At 41.5% G+C, this 22,146-nt stretch overlaps 1 protein-coding gene across 1 annotated transcript in view; it reads left to right on the top strand.

Moving 5' to 3' along the window:
• Window positions 1-10,623: 10,623 nt before the first annotated feature.
• The window catches only part of LOC127365935 (anosmin-1), a 39,621-nt gene continuing 28,098 nt past the window's right edge, over window positions 10,624-22,146 (top strand). The window contains exons 1-2 of the mRNA XM_051404517.1: window positions 10,624-10,906; window positions 16,715-16,762. Of these exons, the coding sequence (XP_051260477.1) occupies window positions 10,715-10,906; window positions 16,715-16,762 (240 nt within the window). The 5' untranslated portion in view covers window positions 10,624-10,714. The remainder of the gene's footprint in view (window positions 10,907-16,714; window positions 16,763-22,146) is intronic.

Below are 22,146 nucleotides of genomic sequence, written 5' to 3' on the forward strand. Positions count from 1 at the left end.
TCTCTATTAGTATTACAACAAGGAGCATTGGTGCCTAGAGACAGCAGAGAGAATATTGGGCGGATACACGTTAATGGTAGTTAGATTGAGAATAGTAACCATTTCAGCCATGTTGAGGAAAGCATCAAAGTATGTATGTACCCAGGAAAGCATCGACTTCTGATGTTAACTGGCTTTTTGAGAGGGATACTTTGGTATTTGAAAGTCCAACACAATCTCTTTAGTATTGAGCCGGAGGCAGTTCTGGCACCAACACCACTTCACAAAGTATAAGATGGCATCCATGATGACAACATCAGCTATGCCTAGCCCAACACTGAAGCTGTGTAGTGTTCACAGAGGATGTATTTGAACTTAAAGGATAAGGCCAATTTTATTTATTAACTTATCTTCCCAACTTTCCTACCATGTCTTCAGGCACTAAGCCCTTTCATTCCCACTGAAGCGCAAAATCTTTGAAGCAGGTCAAGAAATATAGAATTCTTGCTACTTCAGCTATTACATATGGAATGAGAGACAATAAAAATAAACACAGTTCACAGAGGACATGCAGATGTCAGTCAGTCTCTGATGTGCAGATGTTTGAGGGGCCATATGCTACAGAGAGAGCTGTTCTCTAGAGAAATCCATGTTTGATGAAAGAAGATAAATGGCTATATTAGCTCAGGCCTGCAGCGTGCCAAATAACAGTTTCAGAGCCCTTTCTTGACAGTAAATTGTTCTATAGATATCAGTGAGGAAGTAAGGCGTCTAATTTCCAGAAAATGACAACGTAGAAATGTTATCTCCATTCATATGTTCACTCTATGTCTGCATTTTAAAACATGCTGTGTGTTGCTCAATCAATACTTTGCCTGACATCACGTAAGCGTTTAACCTTGAATGGCTGTTTTTGCTGGTGATCATTCAAAATTTTGTAAAAATTATGCATTTAGTAGTGCCTTTATTCTATTCTTAAAAGCCCTGCAAAGGGTGCTCAAGATTATGTCACAATTTTGCTGTGATGTGGAACAGTGTGGGAGCTAAAGGCACTGGTGCACATAAGGCTGCTGGATAGCATATTGAATAATAATTTAGTTCAGAAGTCAATTGGAAGCACTGTCTTTAAATACAGCATTCCTGCTTTGGTGTGGTAGTGCACATATCGATGGCCAAAGTGGAAAACCTCCTATCAGCAGAATTTACTGATTGGCGGATTTCACTTTGGAAGATGAGAACAAGAATGGCTGCTCATATTCAGTCTGTCTGCAAGGTAATCCTGCCCTTTATTGTGACAGAAAAGTCACCTATCCTTAAAACCTATCCTTAAAGTATCCTTAAAAAGATAGCATTCTGCAAGAAAACTACATGTTTTTTGTTTTTTTTCTCAGAAAAGTGCATTTTTCAGATAGGAGGTTTTGCACTTAGAGTTTACCCTTGTTAAATACATTTGCAATGTTTGAATCTAGGCATTCAAAAAGTAACTATTAATTGCAAGGCACTGTCTCAAGATGAGTAACAAACAGCTGACTACCCTTTATGAATGTGTCGGCTCTGAAGGAGGGTTGAGTGTCACAACTTGTTAAAGTCTTACTATGTGTCAAACATGTTGACACTGTATGAGCAAAAAGGAACTAGGATTACACCCAACACTTAAAGACACAACAAGAAATGTGCTCAACAATACAAACTGCAGCCTCCGAACTACCATCAAGTTAAATAAAACTCTGACAATTTCCAAAACAATTTCAAATTCTATAACTTCCCTAAATAGCATTTACTTCGGGCAGATTTTATGTCATAGTATGACTTTTCTGTTAATCTTTACATTCTCTGTAAATGGGAATTACACTAAGGGTGTACATAAAAAGCCTTCCACTACTCTGTAAAATATAACATTTTCTCAGTCTCAGTATTCAAAGCTTGTGGCAATGTAGAGTTTGAGAAATGAAGATTGAGCAGTAAAGTCAAAGCTTTGTTTTATAGCTTAACATTGTCTGATAAACAGACTGTATTATACTGCAGCTGATCCCACTACCTGCATTTACCATCACTTACAAGTAAGATACCTGAATTCCTTCACTTAATATGGATGCCCCCCCCTTCACCCCCATGGAGTATTCCCCTTTTTTCTAGAAAACAACCCTTGGGATTTAAAACGCTAATCCTCATCCCAACCCCGTCACACCCTGCTGCAAGCTGCCTACAATTACAGTCTGATGAAGCCAGAAGGACATCATCTGGAAATAGAAGAGATTCTGAAATTCTTACGGTTTGCTGTGCAGCTTTGTAGTTGGTTCCCCATGAAGGAATACTGCCCCTCCATATTTACTTTAATGTATTTAAATAACCAAATATTTCAGCTTGAATTGTTTTGGCCCTTTCCAGCCGTTAACTCTTGAACTGTCACTGCCTCTGCCCACACACAGCAGCAGTTGTAATATCATGCGTATATTAAGTGTATCCAGACATTTGAGCCTGTGCTTATAAAAACAGAGACTGGGCCTAAAAGTTATTTTTCTTTCTGTTACATCAGCCATGTACCATTTTTAAAAACCAGTGGAACTGCATTTATCCGGCAAGCCTAAGCACTGCACTATGTTGGCTTGCTCTCTACTGCATGCTCAGAGACTCATGTCACTCACTGTAAACCCTCCACGCCGCCTTCTGCACTTCTATTACATACTGTGTGGTAGGAGAGCTTCCTGCCATAGAGCTGGGGCTGACCTCCTAACAAAGAACAGGTTCAATCTGCCTCCCCTCCCCCAACCCGGGAAGCTGATGAGGGTCACATGACCTTTCTAGACAGCACTGAGGAGCAATGGTAATATGTATGGGTGGGGGAAGGGTGCTCTGAGTCACACGACTCTTGTTGTGTCGTTATTAGGCCGGGGAAGCGCGTGGAAAGCTCAGTCTGTAGCAAGGGGAATATCCAGTTGGGTATCTATACCTCATTGTGCTCCGGTGTCCTTTGACATATTGGATTTAGTTCTCTAAGCCCTGCTGCTTTATTTACACTGTAAAGAGAATAGAAGCATGGGGGCTGGGTCAGTCTGGAGGAGAGGGCTTCACTATTTGTATGTGCGTGTGTGTGTGTGTGTGTGTGTGTGTAAATATGAGCTTGTGGCAGTAGAGAGAAAAAGCAAGCCTTGTGTACTCACTGTACAACACCACCCCCACTGTCTTCCTCCCCTCCCCCACTGCAACCATCTACACTGGCTAGAGATGCAAAAAGGCTTTCTGTGGTACGCTGTTATGTCATAGCCTACAGACCTATTTTCCAGACAAAGCAAAGCAGAATTAAAGAAGAAAAAAAAAACACCAAAAACATCTGTGTTGTTTTTTCAGGTGCAAAAGCTTTGGTTTCACATAAGAAAAAAATAAAAAAATAAATGTAGCAGTTGACAAACTATACAGTTTGTGAGCTGCTACACGCATGCTGTTTATGTATCACACTTGTTCAGTGCGTGGTGATCATTTTCTCAAGGGCATTTGAGTGTTCACAAACGTATCACTTTAGGAAACCACATTCCTACCCCCGCCATAATCAAATTCCTTTGACAGAACTGGGGGAGGGAGAGAAGGCGGGAAAAGCAGACAGATGTCAGAGATTCAAGGGTCGAGGACAGAGGTCAAGGGTTGGTGACCTGGGCATCCAACAGACTCGCCTTCCCTTTCCTCCCCCTCTAGCATAATGGCAGTCATTGACTTTACAATGCCTTTTTCTTACAGTGACATTTAAATCATTCAGTTACACAGTTTTGAAATTACCTCTCAAGCTGTAGATTTCTCAGAAGCTACATGTTCTTCAGTTCATCTGTATTTTTTGCTTTTTTGGTATTAGATTTAAAATCCAAATAAATGGTTTAAATGAAAAGGCCCATGGACAAACATTTATATAGAACATTTAAAGAGTAGAGTATCACAGTACATTCAGTTAAGGAAATGTGTTTCATTGCTGAGAATTAGACGACAAGCTTGATCTCATATCTGTACAGTAAGTACAGTATGTATCTTGAGCCAACGTATAGAGGGGAAACAGAGGGAAACAACCTCAGCACCTTTAAAGGTCACTAATTAAAGGTCCAGTATGTAACATTTAGGTTGATCTGTTGGCAGAAGTCGAATATAATATGAATAATATGTTTTCATTAGTGTATTATCACCTGAAAATAAGAATCATTAAGGTTTTGTTACCTTAGATTGATCCTTTTATATCTACAAAGTATGCCATGTTTCATTCAGGCTTCCTTTGAATGGACAAACCAAACTCTGGCTCTAGATAGGGCCATTCACACAACACACGCCAACATAGTTTCTCCCTTACAGCTTGGAAGGGAAGTATGAAGGATGCCAGTTAATCCTACACACTGGTCCTTTAACATGTTGTATCTTGTTTGTTTAATCTGTGCAAAGACGGATATGCGAAAACGGACTGTTTCTTGGCCGTGACCAGTAACTTCCTGGAGTCTCCACTGGTTGTGTATCAACCGTGAAGTGTCCTTCATACACTTTATACACACAGTTTTCGTACGTGTTAAACAAATAAGATATAACGTGTAAAGTAGTGAACTTTAGAGGTGCTGGTAGGCTCGTTTGGTACCACTAGACTATTTCCGCCTTTTTCCAGTCTTATTGTTAGGGTAAGCCCACTGGCTGCTGGCCCCAGCTACATATTTACTGTACAGATTTTAGAGTGGTAATCTTCTCACCTAACTGTTAGCAAGAAATTGAAAAATTGAATTTGCCAAACTGTCAAACTACACTTTTAACCAGTAAAGTTTGCTTATTTATGCACAATTACTGAGGAAAGTCCGACCACTTTTTGTGTCCGTTCTACAATTCAGACTGTTGCAAACTATCTAAAGCAGTATCTCTTTTAGAGCATGTAATTTTGACATATTCAGAGAGTGTCTTTAAAATGGTTGATGATCAAGTTGAATGGCAACAGCACAAATGTCGCAGATGGGTTTCCATGGAGACCACTGTTTGAGTCGCAATCTTGAGACGTTTTGCATTATGGAAAAATATTCCTGCTAGGTATCACAGTGTAATTTAATTAGATGGCATGATATTGGACTCATTACATCTATACTACATCTATGTACATCTTAAATCATCTCTCCCTGTTTTGTTGATAATAACACCATCCACGTTTGTGATGTGTGACACTAATGTGCCTATCTTTTAGTGAAGCCAAATGGACCATACAGGGGTCAACTCAATTTTATTTTCATTTGATCTCTTTTTCTAAATCCAAAATAGATCTATAGAAACCAGGCTGGTGAGCTTTATCGAGGGCAGAGTTATTGCAGTTTCCAACCCGAGGGCATTTTAAAACATTCCTACTGTATGGAGACTCTCACAGAAGCAGTGATCTCCCAGTGACATTGTATTGTTAGCTCAGAGGCTGGGGGATGGGCATGTCTGCTGTGCAGTGGATCACTGGTTTAAGCCTCCTGCTTTGTCATAGCAACATAATGCTGCGTAATGGGCCTCTACACAGCTAGTCACCCAATACAACACTGTGACATGTCACTCCACATAATCACGCTCCTGACCTCCAGGTTCAGGAGATGACATTTGAACTAGCCTGCCACGGTTCTACTTGTTCTCTCTGGAAATAAATGATGATCACAAAAAGAAGCATGGAGGATTTACATGTGGCTGAGAATCATGGGATTGTATAACAGACCGGAAAGAACAAACTGTGTTATCACACATCCAGATAAAAGTCATTCACATGGATATGTCACGATCAGATATGTAAAAGGGGAGCATTGCCACCTGTTAACATTTACCTACCAAATTAGGTTATAAAACATGGATAAATCCCACTTCACCGTGTAAGAGCTGTGTTTATAGTGTCTCTATGTGTAAAAATCATTTGAATGTGTTAGTGTATCTGCGTGCATGTGTGCGTGACAGAGAAGGAGAGATTACATTGAGTTTCGAAATGTGTTCTATTTTCCATCATATCTGATAATTGTTTGCCTCAGACGAGAGAACAAAATCCTCCTGATAAATTCCCTATTGTTGGGTATTAATGCTGGATCATCTCCTGGAAAATAATGTGTGAAAAAGAAAGAGAGAGGGAGAGGTGTCAAAGCACATGTCTGGACTGAAAATTTGTCTGTGGACACATTGCCATCTAGTGGTACAAAATGGTACACCACATATTAATAAGCATTGAAATCATGCTCATTTGGATAACATGTTTTATGTGAACAGACGAGTGCTGTTTCATAACTTTATCCTCTCTGTCTCCTCTTTGTCTGTTATGTCCAATCTGAAAATAAACACTAGCACACTTCGCAGCCTGCTAACAACCACTGAGGGATACTTAGCTGTCAGTCAACCGTCACTGTCTAAACTGAAACCAAAATGTAACTTAAGCTCAGAGTGGGTGGTTTATATGTGAATAACAGCTTGTACTGGACTATCACCCCCCCCCATTGCACAACGCTGCATTGTTTTGGGACGTGGTGAAAGAAGAAAAATATTTCATGCAGGACATCTATTTAGAAGTCCTACAGGCCAAGTAGGTTTTTCCAACCTCATATACAAGGCAAATATTTTCACAGGGAACATTAGAAATTCTTGTGAACACACCAGGATTGAATAGACAAAAGGGGGACTGTAGAGCCGAAAGGGGGTTTTTATCAGTGAGACAACCTATTTAGAGAGGAAAACATTTTCCACATAGTATATTTTATTAGTTTCAAGACATAACCATCCACTCATGGTTCACCTGAAAGGATTGCAGTGTACTGATATCACAGGTATAAAGGCATAACACAAAATAAAAGAGTAAGTAGCTGATGAATAGATAACACCCAAATCCATAATGAAGCATAATGTAAAACAATATTTGCCCCTCTTTTATCTGCAGAGATGCACACAACATTTCTTTTAAACTATTCTCCCTGTGGCTTACATATCTATATATACTCAGAGACAAAAATGTTGTTGCTAATGGATCGGAATAATTAACATGTTCGCAATGCAAATCACTGCTCCAGTTATCTCAAATGCTATGACAGGAATATGACAGACGCTCTGAGCTTTTTAATCTACTGCCTTCGTTTGAAGCCTGCTAGTGAAACTGTGTCTTGCCATAACATATTTTTTGTATCGGTAAAAGGAACAAAAGACAAAGAATGGCGTTTTTTTTTAACTTGACATGTGAATTGAGGTGTTAAATCAATCGTTACCCCTGGGTGCTGAGGCAGGATTTCAGTGTTTCCTGCCTCAACCTGGTGGATGACATTATAGAAGATATCTGTTGCAATGATGTCATTGTTGTAGCTTGATCTTAGAGACAGCAACCTTGTGGTTTCCATATTCATTTATTTTTTTACATATATTGGCTGCTGATTTGCCTGAAGCCATTTTCTTAGTATTAGAATAACTCTGGAATAATTAAATTAAATTAAGCAGTGATAATGTCAGGTGTGGTGGAATTATAGACTCACAGTTTTCAGTTTTCAGTTCAAATCAGAGATCTTTGAACTTTCTGTCTCATCTAGCGGGTAACAACCTGTTTTGTAGCAGGTGTTAAACTTCTGAAAACAATACTATAAGCTGATGCAACACCAACAGAAATATATATGTACCAATTTATTCTGTGAGCCCTGTCTTAACATACTGCTTGTGTCAATGATTAAACCACAGGATTCATTGTTTAATTCAGAAACACACAAAATGTTTATAAAAGCATTCAAAATCTATATTATTATTACTTCTGGCTCATAATACTGAAGTTATCCATGTTGGAGTACAGCCACCATCTATACTAATCTCATCTTTTGTTTGCTATTGTTCACAACAAAAGCTGATCTCCTCTGATCCGCGTGGCGTCTCATCAAAGGTGTGAACTTTGAGTCCACCTGCACCTTTAAGGATCAAAGATACTCGGGTGTTTGATCGCTGTACACCTTCTTTCTCAAGAGTATGCAGGCTGAAAACCGATACTGGTGTGTTGTCTTTTGAGTTGCCTTTTGTCAGATCAGAAACCCACATTTTTGCAGTTCTAGGACAGCAGCCAGTCTCTCGCCGCACCAGCATATCCTCCAGTCATCTTTCACAAAAAACAACTAAAGAAGGGGCAAGGAAGCTATAGTGTAACCAAGCGCACTTTTGAACAAACATGGTATCTACTACTAGTTCCTGCTTAGAGCTGATGCTGGGGATATTGATTGGCTGTTTTACACTGATGTTCTTGAAAATTGAGAGAAACAGAGATAACTGGAAATTGGACTTTTTAAAAAAGCAGTGTTGAGCCACTGGTTTGTTTTCAAATGTTAGTGATTAACTGCAAATTTAAGCAATATTTTCTGAACCTGTCAGATGAAGTAATAAAGCCTGGGTGGACCATGCAGGAATAAAATCTGCATAGAATTGTATGCTTTATTATGCACATGTTTTATTGGGTCATGAACCGGTTTATGCAAGTCTATTTACATAGCTAAACACGTGTTGTTAACGATGGCTCACTGTAAATGAAGGTGTGAATTAAGGCAGTGACGTGAGATGAAATCCAATCAGACAAACATGCCCCCCCTCTAGATAGTGTGAGTTCACCGTTGGCAGAGGCTTTTCCCAGTCAATGAAAGCATGGCGTCGGAGGGATACGTGTCCCACAGGCTGCAGGAGACATCAGGACCGCACACAGACAGTGTGTTTCCTTCACTGCACACCATAAAACCCCCCACCACACATGGCTGTAATAAGCCAACAAATTAAGGCATTATACTGTTTTTAAGGTACACAGACATCCGCGTTTAAATATTTTAAGAGTAGCAAGGGATCTCTCACCCCAAGTTACATTGTATGTCTGAGACCACCAGGGAAACAAAAGCACATCCATCTTATCATTAGAGAGCTGTGAGATGATTTGTATTATTTGTAGTCATACTTTTTCAAAACTATAACAGGCCACAGCTCTCACTGCAGTGGTCTGCTTACTCTCACCGAACACGATGTTGAGTATTCATGAATGACATGGGAATTTGCGTGTGATGGGAATTTATTGTTTGATTTCAGACGCTGTAGAGAGAGAGTACGCTGTTTCGGATGTGCTAATATGGGCATATTTCCATTTCAGCGGAGAGGCATCATCAAACTATTTGGCATAATGTGTAATTGGCCCACAGCAAGATGGCGACTTAAGCCAAATCTAATGATGGTGTGTAAGTGTGTGTTCACTCCCACTCTACACACAGTTTAAGAGCAACACCTATAAAACTTCATTATGCTGCTGCTGTAATGGGGTTCAGGGAAGTACTCCATGAGCTGACAAAAGCAGGAGTGTCTTGTAAACCCCTTGGGGGAACTTTCTAATTAAATACTCACTCTTTAACTCCAATAAATAGCAAGGATTTCAAGCTTTTCCTACATGTCATGTTTTCTCCATACCTGAGGCTATGAAATGATGCCAGAAGTTGGGAGTCCATATTGAGGAATTTAGGCAGGATGGTTTTAATAGTTTTCCAAGTAGAATTGTTTTTCCAAGCTACTGTTAAACTGGGAGGCGAGAGCTAAAGGGAAAGGGCTTCCCTGGGATGTTGGCAAGCTTCACCAGGGCCATATGTGAGGGTTTGATACAGAAAAGCTGGCTTCTCCAGATTTCTGATGAGTTGTGTCATCAGTAGATGGCAGTAGGTCGAACCCTCCAGCTCATATTAGAGTAAACAGGTGTGTATCTGGCTAAAGGCTAAAGTTGGCAGAATGAAAGGAAGGAAGCGAATAAATAAACAAATAAACACAAATCACATTTTCTGTCCATGTTTGTCACTATGAAAATAACTCAACTGTTATTTACCTTAAACTACAACGTGTGAATACAATATCTGTATTAAAGTGGCACCAATTTTACCCATGAACTTCTGTTTACTCATCAGTAGGAGTATTAATCAGCCTGTAAAAACATGTGACAAAACAACCCTGATGATGTCATTAGGGTAATTTCCTTAGATTGCGTTACAAAGGGTGTGGAGTGGCCATTTGGGAGGCAGCGGGCTCTAATGAAAGATGCCATTGAGTTGCATTATGGGAAATGTAGGATGCCTATACTGTAGGGGGCTAAAAGTCAGGACATTTGACCATTCTTCCTTTAATATGTGTCTTGTGAGTCCCCCAACTGTATGATGTTAAATACAAAATAATTGCTTTAGTGCCTCTTTAATTTCGATAAGGTAGGTAGATAGATAGATAGAAAGATAGATAGATAGATAGATAGATAGATAGATAGATAGATAGATAGATAGATGGATAGATAGATAGATAGATAGATAGGATATCATACAATTTAGAACAGAGGCTGAGCGAGACTGGAATAAGTTTGAGTGTATTAAAATCTAATTAACATGGGCCTAATAATGACCTATCTTTTTCTATTTCTACTGCAGCTCATTCCATTAGAAGTTATGAATATATTACAAGTTATGATTATAGACTGTGATTTCCATTCATTCACCCTGTTCTTCCTGCTTGTTGAGCCCCCTCCCAGATCAACCTGCTCAGGCTGTGTACGGTGCGTGCGGGACTATGCAGCAGTCTACCTGCTTTAACGCTCCTCGTGTCTGTCAGTCACCGCGGGATCGTCCAATCGCAGGGCACGTGAGCCCGTGACTCCTCCCCAGTGTATAATTGAAGTTTCTTTAGTTTCTCCGGCGGAGCCCGCACGCAGTATTGTTCAGATCCGTGGAGGGATTAAATACACAACCGCGGGACCATGTTTTCCGGGAGCCTGAACGCGTGCGTGACCCTGTGTTTGTGGATTACGGCGTTAATGAGCACGGGAAGTGTGTCCGCGAGGAAGCAGGACGACTCTTTCTTCCCTGCCAGCATTTACCGAGCAAGATGCGCCTCGAGATGCCTCAGTCTGCACATCACTCGCATCTCTGCTTTCTTCAAGCACTCTCAGGTACGAGCATGTGGTCACAGCCAGCCCAACTTCTGGCAATGTGTTAGAAAAAAAGGAAAAAAAGAAGAGAGGAATAAACGCCATGTTGTGTTATTTAATGAATGGATATGTGACAGTCGAGCCATACCACATTAAGTCAAACCTGTTTCTCTTGAGCCCATTGTGAGCAGACAGGAGCAGGTCATTAATAATGGTGCTGAAATACTTTCTCAGATGTGTCTCCTGTCAGGATTTATCACTGCCAAGGGAATTAGACCTTTACAAACGGGTGCCACATAAATAAGAACACCAGTTGCAGATATAAGCATCTGAAGGTCTGAGTTGCTTGCAAAGTTGCCACATGCAGTATCTCACTGGTCGCCCAAGTGTGTGGAGATGTGTGTCATTAACACATTGCAGTATTTTTTCTGAGACTCAGACATGATGGACGCCTTTCAGTGGAGCCAGTTTCCATTCATTACTTGTTAATTACTGGAAAATGAGATTCCTGTTACTACAAATGTGATGGGACTCTATATACTGTTATTTTTTCTGCAGCCCACTTATTTTTAAGGCGTCTGCACTCCATTGCCTTATTCATAGTGAGAATTGTACACTAGCGTTACCCCCCACCAAAGCGTGCTGCTGTGATGCAGACCCTGTTTGAAGCTGCTATAAATTAGTTGTATTCTTTGGCTGATTTGGTATGTGGTGTCAGAAGTTGTTTTTCACCCTCCGCTGGACACACTGTTCTCCCAGGACTTCTAGAGAAAAGGGCCGGTCACTGATCCTTCTCCCCTCTACTCCTTTTCACCAGCTATCTATCTGGGGACTGCCTTTTATACTCACTTCATTAGCATTTACAAGGCTTGTCCAGGCTCCAGGTGCATTAATAAATTCCTAATTGTCAGGAAACATTGTGGGGTGAGGTCAATTTGTAATTAGGGCTAATGAATCAACACAGTGCGTTGCTTGTTTCTTTGTCACCAATTAACTTTACTTTGAAAGCACTTATTGATGCAGTGTAGCAGTTCTCATGCGTGTCCATGGGACAAAGACCCAGTGCAGTTAATTCTAGCAATTTTATTAAGGGAGAATATACACCTGGGGTGAAGGATGAATGTAGTTAACTGGAATTAACATCCTGGTTGGACAGAAAATAACACTGCTGTGCATCCAGAGGACACAGATTAAAAACAGAACAGCTTTTATTAATTCACAATTTGGCAAAGTATCATCAGGGATTTGTTTTGAGAAGACTCCAAGGGTATATTGCTGGCCTCGGTTTTCAAAGTTTGGGAATGAAATTAGTCACCAGCTGACTGAGGAGTCAAATAAGTGATGGCAGCCTCACCTCTAATGAACAGCTAATAGTCTATATAATTGACTGCAGAGCCTCAGAGTCTGAGGCAGCCTTATTCAGCGAGGGGAAAATGAGAGGGAGGTATTTGTCTAAAGAGAGGAGCATTTTTGTGGTCATAGATAAGAAAGGTTGCTTGAGCAAGCGTGTGGGGCTAAGAATAGAAGGCAATTGTTGATAATCTGCTAGGACTGTCTTATGCACTGCGTTCTTAACAGTCCTTTCATGTGAAAATGGGGGGTCTGGTCAGCTGCAAAAACATATGCTCCCCCCCTCCACCCCCCAACTGCCCTCTACCCCCTGGCCCCTGCCAATAAATGCCAGCATCACACCTCATAGGCATGTAGAGGATACACACTGAGCTACCGATGTTGCTCAGCCGAGGTCACCTTCCTGCGAAATGCTGGCGCCCAATTGTGCTAAATGTGATAAGCTCTAATGTGCTGTTGCCACAACACTGGAGCATGCTCAGTCAGCACAACCTACAGGTGGATCTGCTTCCTCTGGCAGATCTTATTACAGCGAAGGGCCGACAGGCAGCTCGGAGCTCCACTCCAGTGATTGAGACGACAGACCTCTTAATTCAACTCGGACATCCTTCAGGGGTCATTTAATACTCGATAGGAAAACCAAGACATACAATACAACGCTTTCCATTTTAATGGAAATGAAATGTCTGGGCTGTATGTCAAAGTGGTGACTTTTGCCTACTGTTTCTTAATATTTTACTGTGTCTACTCAATATCTAGTAATCTATATGGACCACTACTTATTTTGGTTATGGTACAAAAGACAATTTGTCCTCCTAACACATTTTGCAGATGGAATTTAAAAACTCTGTTTTTCATATCAGCTTTAATATGATCATTCTGTGAATACTGGAATGATACTTGGAGAATTTAGCACTCGCAGATGTCATGAACACCCACACGGCTTTCCTTTTTATGTGGCTGAATCAGAGGACAAATCAGAGACTTTGTTTTAATTGTTGCAATTATGAATTAGTGTGAAATGGAAACAAGCATGGAGTTGCAGAGTTAGGAAACCCATGGGTCGTCTATTGCTTGTCAGATTTATAGCAACTGTAGATTTATTGATGTAATAGTATTTCCAAATACAGATTTATTGACATTTTACTCCACATTTGGGGAACTTGTCACCCCAGTACAATAGACAGAGGGGAACACCCAACCATAAATATTAGCCTCGGACACTTTAAAATATTAAGAGCGAGCTGGGAGCCCTGCGCAATAATGTATTCTGAAAGCATCAGCCTTGTACTGGATTATTTATGTGGGGACCTGTGAAGCCAAAAACAAGGTGTGTCCATGAGGTCTTGTTATTACATTTGAAGCAATAAAAATCTAACATTTTAAATTCAGTCATTCATTTCTAATGTGCCGCGCAGTAAAGTCTAAGCATCTTACTTGAGCGATTTGTGTTTTAAGCGAAGGGAAGAAAAAACATTGGAAAGTAGTTTTTCCGTGTCCCCTTGTTTTTGCCTTTGATATTAAATAACCTGTGGTGGAATCAAACTGCAGCCAGTACTCGTCTCATGTGTGGAGTTTTTCATTAGCGAAGACAGCGGATGAATAGGGGTCTATGTAGCTTGGCCTCACCTCTCTGTACATGCTTTTAAACCATGACAGTTCTGTCTGTAAATCTCTGCCCCCGGTGCTGCTACACCCTGAGCTACATCATTTGACAAATAGCCTTCATTCCTAAAGTGGGGACAACTTTACACCACTGTTGTTTGAGATCTCTGAAACACCCTTTTATGTTAACATTGGATGTGTGCTGAGCACATTAGCTCACTTTCAGAGCCCCTGTCAAATAATTCATATAAAGTGAATAATTGATGAGTAGAATGACCACAGCCCTCACACCCACTTAAGTCAAAGCCTAAATCTTGAGGCCCTTTATTTTAGTGCTACATATGTGCCCTTAAGGATCAGTTATTTTGGTGTTGCCTGAGGACCTCTAGGCTGTCAAAGGACACACAGAGACACAGCCTGTCCTTTGAAGTCCTGTCTCACAAATGCACAAGGTCTTATAGACCGGCAGCATTTTCCAGTAGTTATCCTCGAAAACTAATAGGCAAGATAGAGTACAATTCAAAAGCAATTCATCAGTGTAAACCGATATCCACTTAATCCAAATCAGAGGCTCACAGGAAACAAAGCATTTCCATTTTCAAAAGGTGGAATGCTATCCTCGAAGATAAAAGAGGTTTTGTCCATGTTCCCCTCAGTTGTCTAGACAATACAACACGCCCCTGGCCACCTGCTCTGACTTCTCAACTGACAACAGCCATAACGTATCTCTGTGATAAATCCCCTGTTTACACTACTCCACCGGTGTCACTAACAAAGCGGGGACTTCACCGTAGCCACACATTCGTAGACCACTGTCTGGTCTCTTCTCCTTGACCCCAGGCACACAGGAAGATATCTGGAAAGCATTCATTCACTGGAGTCCTTGACAGTCCTCAGCACTGCATAATGTTCAGACTGCAGAGGAATGTCATGGTGAGTCAGAGGGATGAAGTTCTGACCTATAATTATTCCCCCGTTGGTCCCTGACATGGTGGGGTCAGGCCTGGACAGCTGGGGCAACATCCTGCTGAGCTTCTCTGCTACAGGGATGCTGTCACACAGCAAAATTAGCTTCTCTGCAGATCTGGCCCTGTCGCCACTGATGGATGAGCAAAGAAAGGTGTCAAAAACAGGATTGATGATTTAGGACATGGTCTAGAGTTGTGACAATCTGTATAAATTATCCTGAGGCTTTGGCTGCCAGTGTAAATGTCAAGGATTTATTTATGGCGTGTTACCAACAGGGGGTTTGGCTTGGTTTGATTGATCTTTTTTTTTTTTTATCCTAAGCGAACTCCACAAGGATTTTAATAATTTGATACTCTACAAAATGATTTACTAGTGAGGAATAATTCATATTTTACATTGGGCCAAAAAGAGCGAAGGTCCTCTATTACATAGAAAAGGGAAGAAAACTTGCTGACGCACACTAAACTTCTCAGCCAAGTTAGCTCTCATTTGATAACTAAATCAAGCAACTACTCCTAGTCTCCTTGGCACTCAGACTCATATATTTTTCATCCTTATCTGGAGTTTTTTGTTGAGGAGATTCTCCAAAGACATGACCATACAATCATGGATTCCTTTGAAGCCATTTGACCATTATCCTTGACACTAAAAGCACAGCACTTACTGGTACTGGATGTCAAATTAAACCCTTTAATGATAAGTTCTCTCCTAAGGTCTCATGGGAAATTTCTTCTGGATTACATTGTGGGAAAAGGCTTTGAACTTGACATTGAACTTAAGCAGACTTTTTGCCTTCCGACGCCTAAAGTTTGGCTGTATCCCACCGCTTCATTGCTTTCATTAAGAAAGCGCAGGGAACATCCAAAAGTGAAGCTCAGATTGAGGTCATTGACTAGAATGAGTTCCATTAATGAAACTTTAAACTCAGCGCCTCCATTGAGAATATTTGCATTAGATGATCACACATCCAGTAGTAGTAGTAGGTGCGGAAAAGAAAAACAAGATTCAAAGCAGCTATAATCAGTACTCTTTCATAACAATGGATCAAATGACTCTGTGTAATGTGACAAATGTTGCTTGTTGTCATGAAGCCAAAGACAATTATCGGCTCTGCAGCTCCCATGGTGTTACGCCCCACAATGACTCTCAGAAGACCAAAAACAGAAATAAAAGAACTTACATTCATCAATTGGCCAGAAAGTAATTCCTGCTAATGTGGCTCTACCGACTCCTTTTCTCTGATGCACATCACATTCAAACATTTTGTCTCTTTAATGTCGATCAGCTGGACATTTATTCTGAAGCACTAGCCTTGCATTGCCTACGAGCACAATTATGTTTGTAGAGGATGACAGCATAATTCTTCGCCCTAATGGCATTCAGGAAATGACCACTTGCACAAGCCATTTACCCCCACTGGTCCTTCGCTCGACAACTCACCATATTTACACAGAGGGTTTCATAAATACACAGCACCATTAGGGCCAAATGTTTGCCTTGTCTGAGCACAGAAGGTGGCACTTCCACAGCAATTAGAGGAAATTGGCAGTATCTGCAGTCTACGCAGGAGTGCTGACATCAGTTCCCACCTCGGTGGCCTTGGGGACGTCTGTTTGCGAGATCAAACAGGTCCTGAGGTCACCATGCTCTGCTGAAACTGACCAGAGATTTGCCCTGGCCCGGGTGCCGGTGACCCCACTTTCCTGCTTAGGTTACATGCACTCGACACGCAAAGCTGACTCGAAGTACTCTAAAAGGCTACGACTTAAAGAAAGCGGTATTGAGATGCATTGTGGTAGGAGAGGTGAGGGTCAACGCTGCATATTCATTTGAGGAATTGATTATTGTAAATGTGTTTTCAACAATATCTGATGACTGATGATGTTTTTTCCGTCTCTTTTACAGAATAATGGATCCTTGGCGTGGTGCCAGAATCACAAGCAGTGCTCCAAGGTAGTGTGGTTTCACTTCACGAACGAGACGCATGCCACATACATGCCTCATTATCAGAGGATAATACAACATAAAGTGTACGAGTCACGACAGGACTAGTTTTGTCATGCCTGCAGGAAGAGAGCCTTTGAAAGCTGTTGACACAGACTCTTTTCTTTTCAGCTAGTCCTTACTAGGTTGCTTCTGCTTTCATTGACGCTCATTTGCACTTGTAAATGGGATACAATTAAATAAGATTTGAAGAGGTTAAAAGCATGCCAATTTATGAAATCAAAGCGCGATTATTTTTTCTACCGATCAGAATTTCAGTACGATGCCTTACGGTACACCTCCCACAGGGCTTGTTTGTGTTTTGTGCCCTGTCCCAAAGAAGGTTGATACAAAGCTGGTGTTGACAGCTCCTCTGAAAAGAGGGCGCTGACATACTCTATCAGACTCTCCCGGAGCCGTTGACAAGGCCCTCGGAGATGTGCTGTATAGACTGTAGACAGAGAGTACTATGGAGCTGGAATAAGAAGGATGATATGCTAGCAAAGCCAAGCCAAGTCCAAGTAGAAATCTGAACAATGCTCTCAGTAGCTGTCAAAGGCTCTCATCTCCTCACACACAGAGCATGAAAAGGATTTAATGCTGTTAGCCCATGAGGACTCAAAATAGAACATAAACAACACATATCCATTGTCTGAATAAGATACGCGAGGTATGTTATTGTCCAGGTGATGAGAAATTCCATGTAGTCAGTGTATATTGTTTTTTCCACAGTCCACAGACTTTGATGTGCTTATAGAAGAAAGCATGCTGAGGATTTGGGCCGATCACAGTATTGCAGTGATGGTGATTAATTAGAAATTCAGGAAGTGGTTGCTTTTTTTCCTCATGCTTACTTAACACGGCCTTACATTTGGTGTACTTATTAATCACAATCAGTGTCTGCTATCAACTGCCTCACAGAATGACCCTTTGTGTTTGATTTCTAAATTCCCTTTTTTGAATTTCAAATTGTTTCCTTGGCAATTTGCATTTGCCTGGGATACAGCAGAGCCATTGTGCTTTGTGCTTTCTACTACATCTGCAAATGTATAGGTTATTTCCCTTTCCCAAATTAGCAAAGGTTTACAGCATGTTGTTCTGTCACACCACTGAGTGTGTCCTGATCTGTGGGAAAATTGTTAACTGTTCTAATTATTTAACTCTATTGTTGATGTGGCAATTTAAGTATCTCAAGGCAAAGCACAATCAATTTAAGTTTGTCTGATTGCCCCTAAAACAAAATATGTGATAAAGAACATATATATTCATAAACCTTCTGTGACAAGTTTAAAGTTAATGTATAGGCACTCAAGAAGTTAGACCTCTTTTGTTTTCACCATAATTCTGTGAAACTTTTTGTTTCTCTCCTTTCCACTGTGATGGCCAACATTGGCTCTTGGCACTAGTCATTCCCCAGTCATTCGGCAGAGTTTTATGTTTGAAAAAGGCTTTCGCTGGCTGTGATTCCAAGCACAGCATACTGTTTTCATAATCAACCAGCTAACATTGCTGAAACTCTGCAAATTCTCCCAAAACTCTTTAATGGACTTCTTGTTCCCCTCGCTATAACAAGCATGTCAGTTAGCACTTCTTTATCCTACTTGTAGGCTGTAAATAAATGAGGCTGGATTTGATGTAAGCCCACTAAAAATAATGATGTGCTTGTGTTACTGCTGTATAAATGTGTTGCTCCGCCACTCTGCCTTTCCAAATAGTTTCAAGGGCTCTCTGAATTTAATTAATTTAATTGTGTCCTAGGTTTTTGGTTCAGCCTTTTAGGATGCCGGCCAGGGCGCGGTACTGGAGTTTAATTTGCGGCCAGAAGTCAATATTTTGGTAGCAAACATCACCACACTTCACATCCACATCAATGACTTGAGTGCACACTCAGGGCCTGTGTGTAGTGTGTCAAAACACGGAGCTATTGTGGCTGCTCTAACAATTGTACCAAATAGGCCCATGCTGTACAGTGGTTCCCTGTGAATAGCTCTACAGCCGCTGATTAGCCTCTTCACTTCATGAACAGCACACACTCAAACAGACAGACAAAGGCAGTGGCTCCCAGGGAGTGCGTTAGGGCAGAAGGATTGTCCACCCAGAGCTCTGTTAAAGAGCCTCAGAGGGCTCCCTGCCTGTGAAGAAAATGCAAGGAAGGGCTGCCTAATAATTTAGACAAAGATGCTGTGACCCCGTCCATCTGTCTGCGTTTTAGGAAATCAAAGCCTCCTGTTTCCATTTGTGATGAGAAAGTCATCCCGGTCATCTCGTATGCAGTGTCCGGAGTCGGCCCCCCCGCTCTCAGAGTCCCCATTGTCATGGTAATTAACCTGCTTGCCCCTCTCTTCAGAGCACAGTGAGGTGGCATTTGGAGAGCCGGGGAGTCATTATCATGCCATAACACTGGACCAGCAGACAAACTCCATTCAGCGGGGGAGACGCCAGGAGAACAGACAGCAGCAGCAGCATTTCTATGAGCTATTGTCATTTTGTCTCCCTACTGTTAGAGCTCCCCACTTGAGAAGTTTGGATGTGTTCCCTGAAAGTTTTGAAAACTCCAGGGTGTTCTCTTTTTCTGCCGCTGCAAAGAAAATAGATTCTGTGCGTGTGCATGGGAGAGGGTGCAGAAGCAGCCAAGAAGCTTTCCACATTCAGAGCATGGCTGATATTAGCAGGGTTTGCTTTCCCCCATGGGTGTGAACCAGGCTCCAAATCAAATGCTAGGATTGACCTAAGGCGGCTAAATGCCGGCCTGCAACAAAGCAGTGTGCTTCATTACTCAAACTTCTCTCAGGCAAAGAAGAGAAGAAAGGACATGTGCATTATGCCTGGATAAGTTTGCCTGTGGTGAGTCATTGGAACGTGTCCATCACTTATAATTCCTGAGGAAGAAAATTTAATATTTTTTTTGTAAACACACCGAACATTTTTTAAAATCAGTATACGTTTTCCTCCACTGAGACTGATCTCTCAATGAATTGGATTGGAGTGGTGATTACTGAGCAGAAGAGAATTAAAACACCAGTCTTTAATATAAAGTCTTTCAGCAGGGAGATGTTTTTGCTTGGCCCTACATTTCTCTCTAACCAGCCACGTCCCTGCCCTTTATTTATCCAGAGTTTCCAGAGGGAAAAGCTTTAGAAAGCAACATTGTCTGCTCGCCATTTGACGGCAATGAGTCGTGCATGTCTTTCATAGATGTCTCACATATCCCAGGTGGCTCTTTTGGAGCTCTCTTCTCCTCCCAATCACACCCTGAGCTGCACATACCAACGCAAGAATAAGAAGTGTTTACTTTTTTGGATTACATGCGCCCTCGCCTTCACATGTTTGAAGCTTTGGAGTGGTTTGCCTGAATAACAATCACTGGAATGCTACTATGTCTCATTCAAAAGTGTCTTTCAAAGCCCACTGTCAACCCCCCATACCCCGTACCAACCCCCACATTTTCTCACGCCAAAATAAAATGGTCAAACTTCCCATTAATTGTTCTTTTTTTCAGGGTCAGTTGAACCTATAAAATTAAATCAGAAGCCTCATTCTCCAGTCTTTATGGATCACTTTCGCTTGAAGCTTTGAGAGTGTGTCAATGCAGTTTACAAGCCTTTTGTGTGGTCATCTCTTCTTTGGCGGTAGGTAGTATATTTTGAGGTGCACTGAAAGGATGTGATGAAGTGGGTACTGGTTGTGTTGGTTTACAGCTGGCCATGGCTGGGATTGTTAGGTGCTTAGACAGACTTCAAAGCCCCTTTTGGTCATGTTGAGGCCAGACGCTGGTCTCACCTCCCTGTGTTATCCACATTACCAGCACCAACACCTCAAAGCAAGCTGGACAAGAAATCAATATGTCAGGTGGGCAGTGTGTGTGGACTGCCTGTCAGTGTAACTGCTAAGCAGAGTGTAAAATTGGAGAAATAGTCCTTGACAGTCTGACTTAGATTGATTTTCTAATTTCACATATATGCGGAGAGATTGTGCAAAGAGACATCTCTGTGGTTTCTCTGGAGCCTTTCTTGTATTTTATCTAGTTGGAGGCTATGTGAGTGTTAGTGTGTGTGGGTGGCGGAGGAGTGTGAAGCAAGGCTGGTCAGTCCCAGCAGGAAGGACCTGATCTGGACATGGTTGTTAAGTTTCATTGGCTAAAGGGGGGGTCGCTTCATTGGCTGCTATCTGTGAAGCTCATTATTCACATGGTGGGTGGCAGAGAATGAAAACCCCCCACAGCAGAAAAAACCAAAGACGTGGCCACAGGAGAGGAGGCGAAGAGGCTGTGGAACTGCAGTTTAGACTTCCCCAGCAGTGGAAGCTCTGTCTGTTCAATATGTGAGTGATGAACACTCCAGGAAATCCTCCATGAAGAAATACACTCTCCATCTCATAGCAGCCTGTGTTTTTATTGATCCTACAGAGCACAGGGGCCTTTTTTAAAATGGTAGCCATTTGTTTTCTAAGATAATCAACCTTTCCCAGATAGCCTGATTTCACATGTTCTCCCTTGTCAGAAGGGATTTTACTCTCTTGAAGGATTAATGTAATCAAAGCTGCTGTGAAATCCTCTTTCAGCAATAATGACCAGTCACGCTGAGACAATCTGCTGTCGTCCAAGTGTTTATTCTCATTCTGAGGATGGATTGGCTGAATATCATAGATTACAGCACACCTTTCATGTTGACTTTGCTATCGTTTCCCGCCCAAGTTCACGTGTTGAGAGGTGCTAAAGCAGGAAATTATTCTGTGGCTTTATTTATGGTCTATGCTGTCGTTACCCAAGTAATCTTGCCAACAGACGCATCAACGAAAGGGAAGATTAGAATGTAAGAATCTTAAAGCTGATGTACTTAGTAGATGTGGGCTTATCAATTTATTCCAGCGGCACTCAAAGCTGCTGCATCCCGTAGATAAATCCCAAAGATTGTGTGTGACAGTTTCAGGACGATGGAAAAACAGAATCTTTGTCAAAGACCTTGTGATCGACAGCTCTCTTAACCTTTAACTTGGAGATGACAACTCCAGTGGAGTAATATACATTTCCAGACTGTACATGGATCAGAGATGAAGAAAGACGTTTGTTTTCTACATCAATATAAATCCAAGATTCCCACTCAACTCAACCAGATTTTCCCTTTCTTCGCAGAGTCTTTGTTTTCAGATTTTGAACAAATAAAAGAGAAATCATATCTGTCACTGTTCTTGAGATACTGGAAAGAACCGCCGGTGTAAGGAGCTGTTAGTGCAGGCTGGAGAGGGCAAGTAGGATTAATGACTTTCAACTGTTGCTGATACTCAAATAAACAAGCGGTGATAGTGGTGGAATGTGACTGCAGCATGGGATTAGGGCAGCTTTACTCCCGTCAATA

This window comes from Dicentrarchus labrax, unplaced genomic scaffold (assembly GCF_905237075.1).
Source record: "Dicentrarchus labrax unplaced genomic scaffold, dlabrax2021, whole genome shotgun sequence".
Classification (NCBI taxonomy): Eukaryota; Metazoa; Chordata; class Actinopteri; family Moronidae; genus Dicentrarchus; species Dicentrarchus labrax.